Genomic DNA, 12,444 nt, shown 5'->3' on the forward strand with positions numbered 1-12,444 from the left:
AAAGGACTCCAGGCAAGGGAAAGGACTCCAGGCAAGACGACCTACTAGTGCCTCTCCAGACTTTTTATAAGGCTGGTGCACTCCTCGCTCCACTGCTTTGAGCTTGGCTCGTAACAGCTCACAGCTGTTCCGTTTTCTATGAACTGCCTTCAGCTAATGGAGCTGCCTGGGTAGGAAATGCCGGGAGAGGATTATTCCCCCCTTGGCTGTGGAGGTGCAAGGTACAAAACGGAACTCTGGGTGACATTCACACTCCAGAGCTCCCTCTGGAGACCAGGGGAGGCTAGAGCTCAGCTGAAAGACACTTCTGCTTAGCTTCTTCCCTTGCTCTTTCCTGCTTCCATCATTTCCTCACAGACTGTCCTGAGGGCATCCCCTCAATTAGTCTTTTGCACGAGAATCCTGGACTCTGACTCTGCTTCTAGTGAACATGCCCTAAGAGAATTTACTACTTAAAATACTGATGGATGGCTCTTGACTTCTGTCCATCACACACCAGCAACCATGCTAATCTTTCTTTTAAATACTGAGTTCACTTTCTTACACCAGCAGATAGCTAGATGCCATAAGATGTGCTCTCTTTCATCAAGCTGTTCAATTAGGGAAGGAATGACATCCTTGGATAGCGGTATTTGTACAATTATTTGAATGGAAAATAAACATACAGAGACAGGCAATAATCACATTCTTAATAAAACGGAAACAAAGTTGGAAATCATTAGGCATGCCAAAAGTGGAGAATGCTTAGTCTTGTCCAAATATTTCTTCTCACTTAAAATAGTTGAATGAATATGTAAACTTCTATGTACATCATTCAGCACTGTTTTACTGATAAAATATTTGAAACAGGGACTTCCCTGGTGGCTCAGTGGTTAAGAATACACCTGCCAATGCAGGGGACATGGGTTCGATCCCTGGACCGGGAAGATCTCACATGCCGCTGAGCAACTAAGTCCGTGAGCCACAACTACTGAGCCTATGCTCTAAAGCCCATGAGCCGCAACTACTGAGCCTGGGTGCCACAACTACTGAAGCCCGCATGCCTAGAGCCCGTGCTCCGCAACGAGAGAAGCCGCCGCAATGAGAAGCCTGCATGCCACAACAAAGAGTAGCCCCTGCTCACCGCAACCAGAGAAAGCCCACGCACAGCAATGAAGACCCAACACAGCCAAAAATAAATAAATAAGTTTATTAAAAAAACAAATTGAAACAATCAGAATGTCCATGAATAGAGAGATAGCTTAATAAATGGAGTAAAAATTATACTCTGGAATACTACAGAGTCATTAAAGAATGTGGTGTGCCTCTATATGTGCTAACTTAGAAAGGTGTCCATGGTAAACTAAATGGGAAGAAAGCTTGCACTCCAGATCAATTTCTATAGCATGATTACATTTTTAAAAAGGAAGATATTTATACATATAGTTGGAAATGTCTGCATGAACTTGGGGAAGTCAGAAAAGATAGGTGTCAAATTATTGGCAGTGACTTCTTTGTGGGGCTGTTGTATGATGGTATGGGATGACGGAAGGTGCTTACTCTTGGGAGATGTTTACTTTTCAATGTTTTTCATTAGTTTTCAAATAAATAAAAAGAGATAATGTTTCCAATTCTAGGAAAAGATTTCAAAAGCATTTTAGAAACTTCTCATAAGAAGTTATGAGCGGAGGCACACGAAATATTATTTTTCGAAAACAATGAAACTCATGTAGCAAACATTCACAGGGCACCAAACACTGTGCTAAGCAAGGAGGACACAGACATAGAGATTAATATTGTCCTTGTCCTCAAGGAGATCACAGATTGTAAGGTTTTCATTATATATCTCTTGTAAACCAAGATAGACTTTAATTGGTTTATTTTACTTCTAACAACCAGGTAAATCCTTAAAGAGACTAGCGAAAGAGAAAAAAATAAGGAAATATGCTGTTTTATAAAATGATTAAATAGAGGACAAGAGAGAACACATGAAAAGGGCAATTTGCATAATTTCTCTGAGTTTTGATTAATCTTCATCTATAAAACGGGGATTAAAATAATTTTCTGGGTTGTGGGTGATATAATGTGTATGAGAGCACTGATACACTACAGGACACTGTAAAATTAAATATTACACAGATAACAGTTTTAATTTCTAAAGTAAAAAACATATAACACATTAGATTGGAGAATTAAAAAATTAAAAAAGAACTGTAAAGGAAAAAGGCAAAAGTTAAAAAAAATCTATGAAATCGCTAAAAGCACCCTATCAAAGACTGTGTCTGAAACAAAAGTTATTACAAATTTCATATTTTTAGCTCTCTGGGAACAGGATCTTTTTTAAAAAATCAGGTTGACGTATAATTTACACACAACAAACTGCACCCATTTTAAGAGTACAGTGAGATGCGTTTCGACAAATGTGCAAACTCGTGTAATCACTGCTATAATCTAGATATAGAACATTTCCATCATCCCAAAGTTCCCTCCTGCCTTTTGGTATTCAATCTCTACATCCCAAACAAGCACTGATCTGCCTTCTGTCACTAGAGATTAGTTGGGCCTGTTTTAAATTTTATATAAATAAAATAATACAATATGTACTTAAAAATATTTTTAAATTAAATTTTATTTTTTTATACAGCAGGTCCTTATTAGTCATCAATTTTATAAACATCAGTGTATACATGTCAATCCCAATCTCCCAATTTATCACACCACCACCCCACCCCGGGCTGCTTTCCCCCTTGGTTTCCATATGTTTGCTCTCTACATCTGTGTCTCAATTTCTGCCCTGCAAACCGGTTCATCTGTACCATTTTTCTAGGTTCCACATATATGCGTTAATATGAGACATTTGTTTTTCTCTTTCTGACATACTTCACTCTGTATGACAGTCTCCAGATCCACCCACGTCTCTACAAATGACCCAATTTCATTCCTTTTATGGCTAAGTGATATTCCATTGTATATATGTACCACATCTTCTTTATCCATTTGTCTGTCGATGGGCATTTAGGTCGCTTCCATGACCTGGTTATTGTAAATAGTGCTGCAATGAATATTGGGGTGCGTGTGTCTTTTTGAATTATGGTTTTCTCTGGGTATATGCACAGTAGTGGGATTGCTCGATCATATGGCAATTCTATTTTTAGTTTTTGAAGGAACCTCCATACTGTTCTCCATAGTGGCTGTATCAATTTACATTCCCAACAACAGTGCAAGAGGGTTCCCTTTACTCCACACCCTCTCCAGCATTTGTTGTTTGTAGATTTTCTGATGATGCCCATTCTAACTGGTGTGAGGTGGTACCTCATTGTAGTTTTGATTTGCATTTCTCTAATAATTATGTTGAGCAGCTTTTCATGTGCTTCTTGGCCATCGGTATGTCTTCGTTGGAGAAATGTCTATTTAGGTCTTCTGCCCATTTTTGGATTGGGTTGTTTGTTTCTTTAATATTGAGTTGCATAAGCTGTTTATATATATTGGAGATTAATCCTTTGTCCATTGATTCGTGTGCAAATATTTTCTCCCATTCTGAGGGCTGTCTTTTCACCTTGTTCATGGTTTCCTTTGCTGTGCAAAAGCTTTGAAGTTTCATTAGGTCCCATTTGTTTTTGTTTTTATTTCCATTACTCTAGAAGGTGTATCAAAAAAGATCTTGCTGTGATTTATGTCAAAGAGTGTTCTTCCTATGTCTTCCTCTAAGAGTTTTATAGTGTCCAGTCTTACATTTAGGTCTCTAATCCATTTGGAGTTTATTTTTGTGTATGGTGTTAGGGAGTGTTCTAACTTCATTCCTTTACATGTAGCAGTCCAGTTTTCCCAGCACCACTTATTGAAGAGACTGTCTTTTCTCCATTGTACAGCCTTGCCTCCTTTGTCACAGATTAGCTGACCATAGGTGCGTGGGTTTATCTCTGGACTTTCTATCTTGTTCCACTGATATATGTTTCTGTTTTTCTGCCAGTACTGTATTGTCCTGATTACTGTAGCTTTGTAGTACAATCTGAAGTCAGGGATTCTGATTCCTCCAGCTCCGTTTTTTTTTACCTCAAGACTGCTTTGGCTATTCGAGGTCTTTTGTGTCTCCATAAATATTTTAAGATTTTTTGTTCTAGTTCTGTTAAAAATGCCATTGGTAATTTGATAGGGATTGCACTGATTCTGTAGATTGCTTTGGGTAGTATAGTCATTTTCACAATATTGATGCTTCCAATCCAAAAACATGGTGTATCTCTCCATCTGTTGGTATCATCTTTAGTTTCTTTCATCGGTGTCTTATAGTTTTCTGCATACAGGTCTTTTGTCTCCCTAGGTAGGTTTATTCCTAGGTATTTTATTCTTTTTGTTGCAATAGTAAATGCGAGTGTTTCCTAATTCATATTTTTCATCATTCGTGTATAGGAATGCAAGAGATTTCTGTGCATTAATTTTGTATCCTGCAACTTTACCAAATTCATTGATTAGCCCTAGTAGTTTTCTGGTGGCATCTTTAGGATTCTCTATGTACAGTATCATGTCATCTGCAAACAGTGACAGGTTTACTTCTTCTTTTCTCATTTGGATTACTTTTAGTTCTTGTTCTTCTCTGATTGCCGTGGCTAGGACTTCCAAAACTTTGTTGAATAATAGTGGTGAGGGTGGACATCCTTGTCTTGTTCCTGATCTTATGAAATGTTTCAGTTTTTCACCATTAAGAATGATGCTTGCTGTGGGTTTGTCATATATGGCCTTTATTATGTTGAGGTAGGTTCCCTCTATGCGCACTCTCTGGAGAGTTTTTATCATAAATGGGTGTTGAATTTTGTCAAAAGCTTTTTCTGCATCTATTGAGATGATCATATGGTTTTTCTTCTTCAATTTGTTAATATGGTGTATCACGTTGATAGATTTATGTATATCGAAGAACCCTTGCATCCCTGGGATAAATCCTACTTGATCGTGGTGTATGATCCTTTTAATGTGTTGTTGGATTCTGTTCGCTAGTATTTTGTTGAGGATTTTTGCATCTATATTCATCAGTGATATTGGTCTGTAATTTTCTTTTTTTGTAGTATCTTTCTCTGGTTTTGGTATCAGGGTGATGGTGGCCTCATAGAATGAGTTTGGTAGTGTTCCTTCCTCTGCAATTTTTGGGAAGAGTTTGAGAAGGATGGGTGTTAGTTCTTCTCTAAATATTTCATAGAATTCACCTGTGAAGCCATCTGGTCCTGGACCTTTGTTTGTTGGAAGATTTTTAATCACAGTTTCAATTTCATTACTTGTGACTGGTCTGTTCATATTTTCTATTTCTTCCTGGTTCGTTCTGGGAAGGTTACACCTTTCTAAGAATTTGTCCATTTCTTCCAGGTTGTCCATTTTACTGGCATCGAGTTGCTTGTAGTAGTCTCTTAGGATGCTTTGTATGTCTGCGGTGTCTGCTGTAACTTCTCCTTTTTCATTTCTAATTTTATTGATTTGAGTCCTCTCCCTCTTTTTCTTGATGAGTCTGCCTAATGGTTTATCAATTTTATCTTCTCAAAGCACCAGCTTTTAGTTTTATTGATCTTTGTTATTGTTTTTTGTTTCTATTTCATTTATTTCTGATCTGATTTTTATGATTTCTTTCCTTCTGCTAACTTTGGGTTTTGTTTGTTCTTCTTTCTCTAGTTCCTTTAGGCGTAAGGTTAGATTGTTTATTTGAGATTTTTCTTTTTTCTTGAGGTAGCCTTGTATAGCTATAAACTTCCCTCTTAGAACTGCTTTTGCTGCATCCCATAGGTTTTGGATCTTCGTGTTTTCATTGTCATTTGTCTCTAGGTATTTTCTGATTTCCTCTTTGCTTTCCTCAGTGATCTCTTGGTTATTTAGTACCGTATTGTTTAGCCTCCATGTATTTGTGTTTTTTATGTTTTTTTCCCCATGTAATCCATTTCTATCTCATAGCGTTGTGGTCAGAGAAGATGCCTGACATGACTTCAATTTTCTTAAATTTACTGTGGCTTGATTTGTGACCCAAGATGTGATCTATCTTGGAGAAAGTTCTGTGTGCACTTGAGAAGAAAGTGTAATCCGCTGTTTTTGGATGGAATGTCCTATAAATATCAATTAAATCTATCTGGTCTATTGTGTCATTTAAAGCTTCAGTTTCCTTATTTATTTTCATTTTGGATGATCTGTCCATTGGTGTAAGTGAGGTGTTAAAGTCCCCCACTATTATTGTATTACTGTCGATTTCCTCTTTTATAGCTGTTAGCAGTTGCGTTATGTATTGAGGTGCTCCTATGTTGGGTGCATATATATTTATAATTGTTATATCTTCTTCTTGGATTGATCCCTTGATCATTATGTAGTGTCCTTCCTTGTCTCTTGTAACATTCTTTATTTTAAAGTCTATTTTATTTGATGTGAGTATTGCTACTCCAGCTTTCTTTTGATTTCCATTTGCATGGAATATCTTCTTCCATCCCCTCACTTTCAGTCCCTAGGTCTGTGTCCCTAGATCTGAATTGGGTCTCTTGTAGACAGCATATAGATGGGTCTTGTTTTTGTATCCATCAGCAAGCCTGTGTCTCCTGGTTGGAGCACTTCACGTTTAAGGTAATTATCGATATGTATGTTCCTATGACCATTTTCTGAATTGTTTTGGGTTTGTTTTTGTAGGTCCTTTTCTTCTCTTGTGTTTCCCACTTAGAGAAGTTCCTTTAGCATTTGTTTTAGAGCTGGTTTGGTGGTGCTGAATTATCTTAGCTTTTGCTTGTCTGTAAAGCTTTTGATTTCTCCATCGAATCTGAATGAGATCCTTGCTGGGTAGAGTAATCTTGGTTGTAGGTTCTTCCCTTTCATCACTTTAAGTATATCATGCCACTCCCTTCTGGCTTGTAGGATTTCTGCTGAGAAATCAGCTGTTAACCTTACGGGAGTTCCCTTGTATGTTATTTGTCGTTTTTCCCTTGCTGCTTTTAATAATTTTTCTTTGTCTTTAATTTTTGCCAGTTTGATTACTATGTGTCTTGGCGTGTTTCTCCTTGGGTTTATCCTGTATGGGATTCTCTGCGCTTTCTGGACTCAGGTGGCTCCTTCCTTGCCCATATTAGGGAAGTTTTCGACTATAATCTCTTCAAATATTTTCTCACGTTCTTTCTCTCTCTCTTCCCCTTCTGGGACCACTATAATGCGAATGTTGTTGCATTTAAGGTGTCCCAGAGGTCTCTTAGGCTCTCTTCATATTTTCATTCTTTTTTCTTTATTCTGTTCCACAGCAGTGAGTTCCACCATTCTGTCTTCCAGGTCATTTATCCATTCTTCTGCCTCAGTTATTCTGCTATTGATTCCTTCTAGTGTATTTTTCATTTCAGTTATTGTATTGTTTATCTCTGTTTGTTTGTTCTTTATTTCTTCTAGGTATTTGTTCTTTAATTCTTCTAGGTCTTTGTTAAACATTTATTGCATCTTCTCGATCTTTGCCTCCATTCTATTTCTGAGGTCCTGGATCATCTTCACTATCATTATTCTGAATTCTTTTTCTGGAAGGTTGCCTATCTCCACTTCACTTAGTTGTTTTTCTGGGGTTGTATCTTTTTCCTTCATCTGGTACATAGCCCTCTGCCTTTTCATCTTGTCTATCTTTCTGTGAATGTGGTTTTTGTTCCACAGGCTACAGGATTCTAGTCCTTCTTGCTTCTGCTGTCTGCCCTCTGGTGGATGAGGCTATCTAAGAGGCTTGTGCAAGCTTTCTGATGGGAGGGACTGGTGGTGGGTAGAGCTGGCTGTTGCTCTGGTGGGCAGAGCCCAGTAAAACTTTAATCTGCTTGACTGCTGATGGATGCGGCTGGGTTTTCTCCCTGTTAATTGTTTGGCCTGAGGGAACCCAACACTGGAGCCTACCTGGGCTCTTTGGTGGGGCTAATGGCCGACTCTGGGAGGGCTCACGCCAAGGAGTACTTCCCAGAACTTCTGCTGCCAGTGTCCTTGTCCCCACAGTGAGCCACTGCCACCACCTGCGTCTGTAGGAGACCCTCCAACACTAGCAGGTAAGTCTGGTTCGGTCTCCCCTGCAGTCACTGCTCCTTCCCCTGGGTCCTGATGCACACACTACTTTGTGTGTGCCCTCCAAGAGTGGAGTCTCTGTTTCCCCCAGTCCTGTCAAAGTCCTGTAATCAAATCCCACTAGCCTTCCTGATTCTCTAGGAATTCCTCCTCCTGTTGCTGGACCCCCAGTTTGGGATCCTGACGTGGGGCTCAGAACCTTCACTCCAGTGGGTGGACTTCTGTGGTATAAGTGTTCTCCAGTCTGTGAGTCACCCACTCAGCAGTTATGGGATTTGATTTTACTGTGATTGCGCCCCTCCTACCGTCTCATTGTGACTTCTCCTTTGTCTTTGGATGTGGGGTATCTTTTTTGGTGAGAGCCAGTGTCTTTCTGTTGATGACTGTCCAGCAGCTAGTTGTGATTCTAGTGTTCTCACAAGAGGGAGTGAGAGCACATCCTTCTACTTCACCATCTTGGTTCCTAAAATATTATGTACTCTTTTTATGTTTGGCTTCTCTTACTCTGCATAATGTTTGAGATTCATTCTTGTTGTGGCATGTAACAGTAGATCATTTCTTTTTATTGCTACGTAACATTCTGTTGATGAACATTGGAGTTTCCGTCTGGGGCTATAGCATGGCTATGCACACTTGTGTGTAAGTCTTTGCATGGCCATACACTTTCATTCTCTTGGGTAAATACATAGGAGTGGAGTTGCTGCGTCATATGCCAAGCGTGTACTAATCCTGTAACATATAAGCCTTCTGTGGATTTTCATGAGTACATATGAACTTTGGAGATGACCAGTACTGACTGACACATCTATCTTTTCCTGGCCAGAGAGTCCCTCACTGGCAACCCACTGTCTGGTCAAAGTGATGTGCAGTGAATGGCTGTTGCTTGTTACTTTACAGGTCAATCTCGCCCTTCTCAAAGGTGTATGTGAATCACAGAACTTCTCCAGGTTGCATCTGCGTTCTCATCTCCTCCCCTCCCCCAGCCCTCCATGGCCCCCAGTTCCCGAGTCCACCTCCTTACCCTCTCTGTTTGTCACTGTTGCTGTCTGTCATGGCTAATGATGACAGTGTGCTATACCCAACTGTGTTGGGCCTGATTATAAGGTGGAGAACCACTGTCACCTCACATTTCCTCACATGTGAGGAAATGGACTGGGAGCAACAGGCAATAGCACTCGTAGGGAGAGATAGGGACAGACACGGAAGGATCAGAAAATACAGAGAGCCTGTGCCTCAGCTCCTCTCTCCCAGATGGAGATAAAATACCTGTCATAATGTTCAGAATTAAGAGTTAGTCATGCTACATAAAAGAGTATCTCTTATGTAGCAGACACACAATACCTTTTGAGTAATTCTGAAGTTTTAAAAATATTTTAATATGAAGTCATTATCTTTTTCTTTTCAATACATTGAATTTTGTCTTGAAACTCTAAAGCTAGCCTGAAGATGGACAATTATATTTGATCCCTATTGTACATTTTCCCCATCATCCTCAAAATAGTATTCTTTTCACAGAGATTTTCAAATACTATAGCCCTTATCAGTAATGCTCCTAAATAATGTGGGGTGTTAACTTCATTGCAACACGTTTTACCTTATTTTATTTTATTTTTTGGCTGTGTCGGGTCTTAGTTGTGGCATGCAGAGTCTTCACTGAGACATGCAGGATCTTACGTTGTGGTGCGTGCGCTTCTCTCTAGTTGTGGTGTGTGGGTTTTCTCTCTCTAGTTGTGGTGCGTGGGTTTTCTCTCTCTAGTTGTGGTGCGTGGACTCCACAACACGTGGGCTGTGTAGTTTGTGGCACGCGAGCTCAGTAGTTGTGGCACGTGGGCTCAGCTGTCCCGCAGCATGTGGGATCTTAGTTCCCTGACCAGGGATCGAACCCGTGGCCCCTGCATTGGGTGGCAGATTCTTTATCACTGGACCACCAGGGAACTTCCCATTCTAACACTTTAGATCACGGTAAAATCATCTGAAGAGTAATTCACCCTTTATTTGGTGGAAAGAGTCATCCAGATTTGAGCACAGCAGATGTGCTTTAATGAATATTGTCATGTGCTCTCTATCACCAGATCTCATCATTACTGTCAAGTGGAATGATTAGAGCAGCAAGTGCCCGTATTTAATTTCAAAATATATTCTTAAAGTGATCCGGGGCTTTAGATATACATTTTGGAAGCCTCATTTTCATTTTATTACCTTACTAGGATTATCTAATTAAGGCTGAATCTGTCCTAACCATCTATTACTCTATACAACATGCTGAATGGAGCTCATAGTTCAGTAACAGCAGCACTTACAAGACTCCAGAGATGCTGTTACACTGCACCAGAAGTCAGCTACGTCCACCCACAGAACAGGAATGAATTACAATCACGTGAAGTCAAAGCAACCATTACAGGGGCCATAGGTATTTATTTCCAGTTTATCACTGCTTGCATTTTTTCCTCAAGTTCATGCCCAGGTCACTCTCTAATATTAACGTTCAAATTTACTGTTAGAAACACAGGTTTAGGCTCCTAAGATTTAATATCATGTCATGAATCGTGTTTTTCTTTGCTTCGAATCAGAGTCTTTCTCAAAAGGATCCTAAGGAACATAATCTGGAAGTCAAGTGAAGAAGCACCATTAAACACCAGTAATGCACTAGAAATTCCCTACTCTTACCTGGTGAAGTTTAATGGACATACGAATTCCAGGGACTACTACTTTTCTCAGCAATTCCATGTCAGCAAAGATCCATTCGTCTCGAATTGAAGAAATTCGGAAATCTCCCTTAAATAGGGCATGCAATCCATAGAGGAATGACTCTAAATTACTGTTAAGATTAGAGATAAAAGTTTACATATTTTAACAAAGGTCTTCCATTACACTGATTCTAACATTTGGTTATGCATCAGAAGAATGTGGGAGTGTTTTGAAGATACAAATGCCAAGAACTAATGTAAGCACCCCTGAATCAGAATCACAAGGGACAGGGCCTGTTTGACCTGGGACCCTTGTTTATGAACTACTATAATAGTGAGTCCCTGAAAATAAGCAACAGGCAAAGACACTGTAACTTAAAAGAAAGTAAGGAGGGCCTAATGGAAAACATGTAGGAATCACAGAAGAAACTTAAAATATGTGGCATTTCTTAATTCTAATTCAACTGGATGTATATGTCAAGAAATCCAGTTTATATTTAGTCCCCAAATCTAATGTACCACTATATTAACAGTATAAATGCTGTGAACAAAAATTGCAAGGAGAAATGGACAAATACAAAGAAATGAATTGTTAGAAAAACAGACGTATATGGGAAGAGACCAATCATACGTTATGAGTTGATTATTTCTTAAAATGTCTTAAGTCTATTAAATTCTCATTATCTATAGTTGCCCACACGTGTGAATTTTAAAAGCCAGTTCTGTTAACCACTTAGAACTCCACTGTGTTCGGCAAAAAGATCTATACAATACAATATCCGAAGAGGCATTTGCAATAAATTAGCACAGAATGCTTCCATTAAAAACTATTTCAGATTTTTCAGATTTCAGTCATAGAGCTTCCCAGTCTCTTTCTGAAAATAGAAATGCCTTCCTTACCTGGACATATGGTGGGATGCAGTCCCCAAAGCTCTCCGTCCCAGAACACAGAGTCCATAACAAAGAGTCACCAGGGATGAATCTTTGTCCACATCCAGTGGCTTTAAAAAACAAAGAATGGGGTGACAGGGTCAAAAGGCACAAATTTCCAGTTATAAAATGAGTAAGTCATGGTGATGTAAGGTACAGCACAATGACTACAGTTTAGTAATACTGTATTGCATATTTGAAAATTACTGAGTGAGTAGATCTTGAAAGTTCTCGTCACAAGGAAAAAATAGTTCTGTAACTACGTATGGTGAAAGATGTTAACTAGACTTATTGTGGTTATCACTTTGCAATATACACAAATATGGAGTAATTACGTTGTACACCTGAAACTAATTAATGTTATGTCAATTACACCTCATTAAAAAAAGGAAAAACAAAAGAATGTTAGTTATCAGAAAGGAATATGAGTATTTAACAAGTCAGAAGATATCTATTTAGTAAATCAGAGAAGTTCAGGAGCTCAACTAGTACATACTTTCTATCTCTCCAGATAAAAGTTCTAATGAAAAGAAACTTAACAAAGCAGCATAAAATGAAGTGTGAATGTATATGAGGAGGTTCTTTGGAATCTTTAAATAAAATCTGATACTTTATAATAATACTAGAACATACTAAAAAAAAAAAGTGGCTGTATTACAGAGTATTAGGATCTTAACTAAACATCTCAAAGTACTTGTTGATATACATCATTACTGATACTGTCCTCTCCTGAAAAATGTAATATTCTATCTATATAGCCTATTAGTGACTATAACCATAGTAAAGAAAATCAAATTGATATCTGTAGAATACTGCT

General features: G+C 38.7%; 1 protein-coding gene across 6 annotated transcripts in view; it reads right to left on the bottom strand.

Annotated features, from left to right (window-relative positions):
* Positions 1 to 12,444, bottom strand: part of PCNX1 (pecanex 1) — a 171,087-nt gene that overhangs the window by 12,728 nt on the left and 145,915 nt on the right. For all 6 annotated transcript variants that reach the window (XR_010942113.1, XM_067731811.1, XM_067731819.1 and 3 more), the window contains 2 exons: positions 11,598 to 11,698; positions 10,678 to 10,828 (listed from right to left, as the gene is read on the bottom strand). Coding sequence is in view for 5 of the 6 variants with exons in the window: in XM_067731811.1 (XP_067587912.1) it covers positions 10,678 to 10,828; positions 11,598 to 11,698 (252 nt within the window). In the remaining variant the exon portion in view is untranslated. The remainder of the gene's footprint in view (positions 1 to 10,677; positions 10,829 to 11,597; positions 11,699 to 12,444) is intronic.

The sequence above is a fragment of the Pseudorca crassidens genome, chromosome 1 (assembly GCF_039906515.1).
Source record: "Pseudorca crassidens isolate mPseCra1 chromosome 1, mPseCra1.hap1, whole genome shotgun sequence".
In the NCBI taxonomy this organism is placed as follows: Eukaryota; Metazoa; Chordata; class Mammalia; order Artiodactyla; family Delphinidae; genus Pseudorca; species Pseudorca crassidens.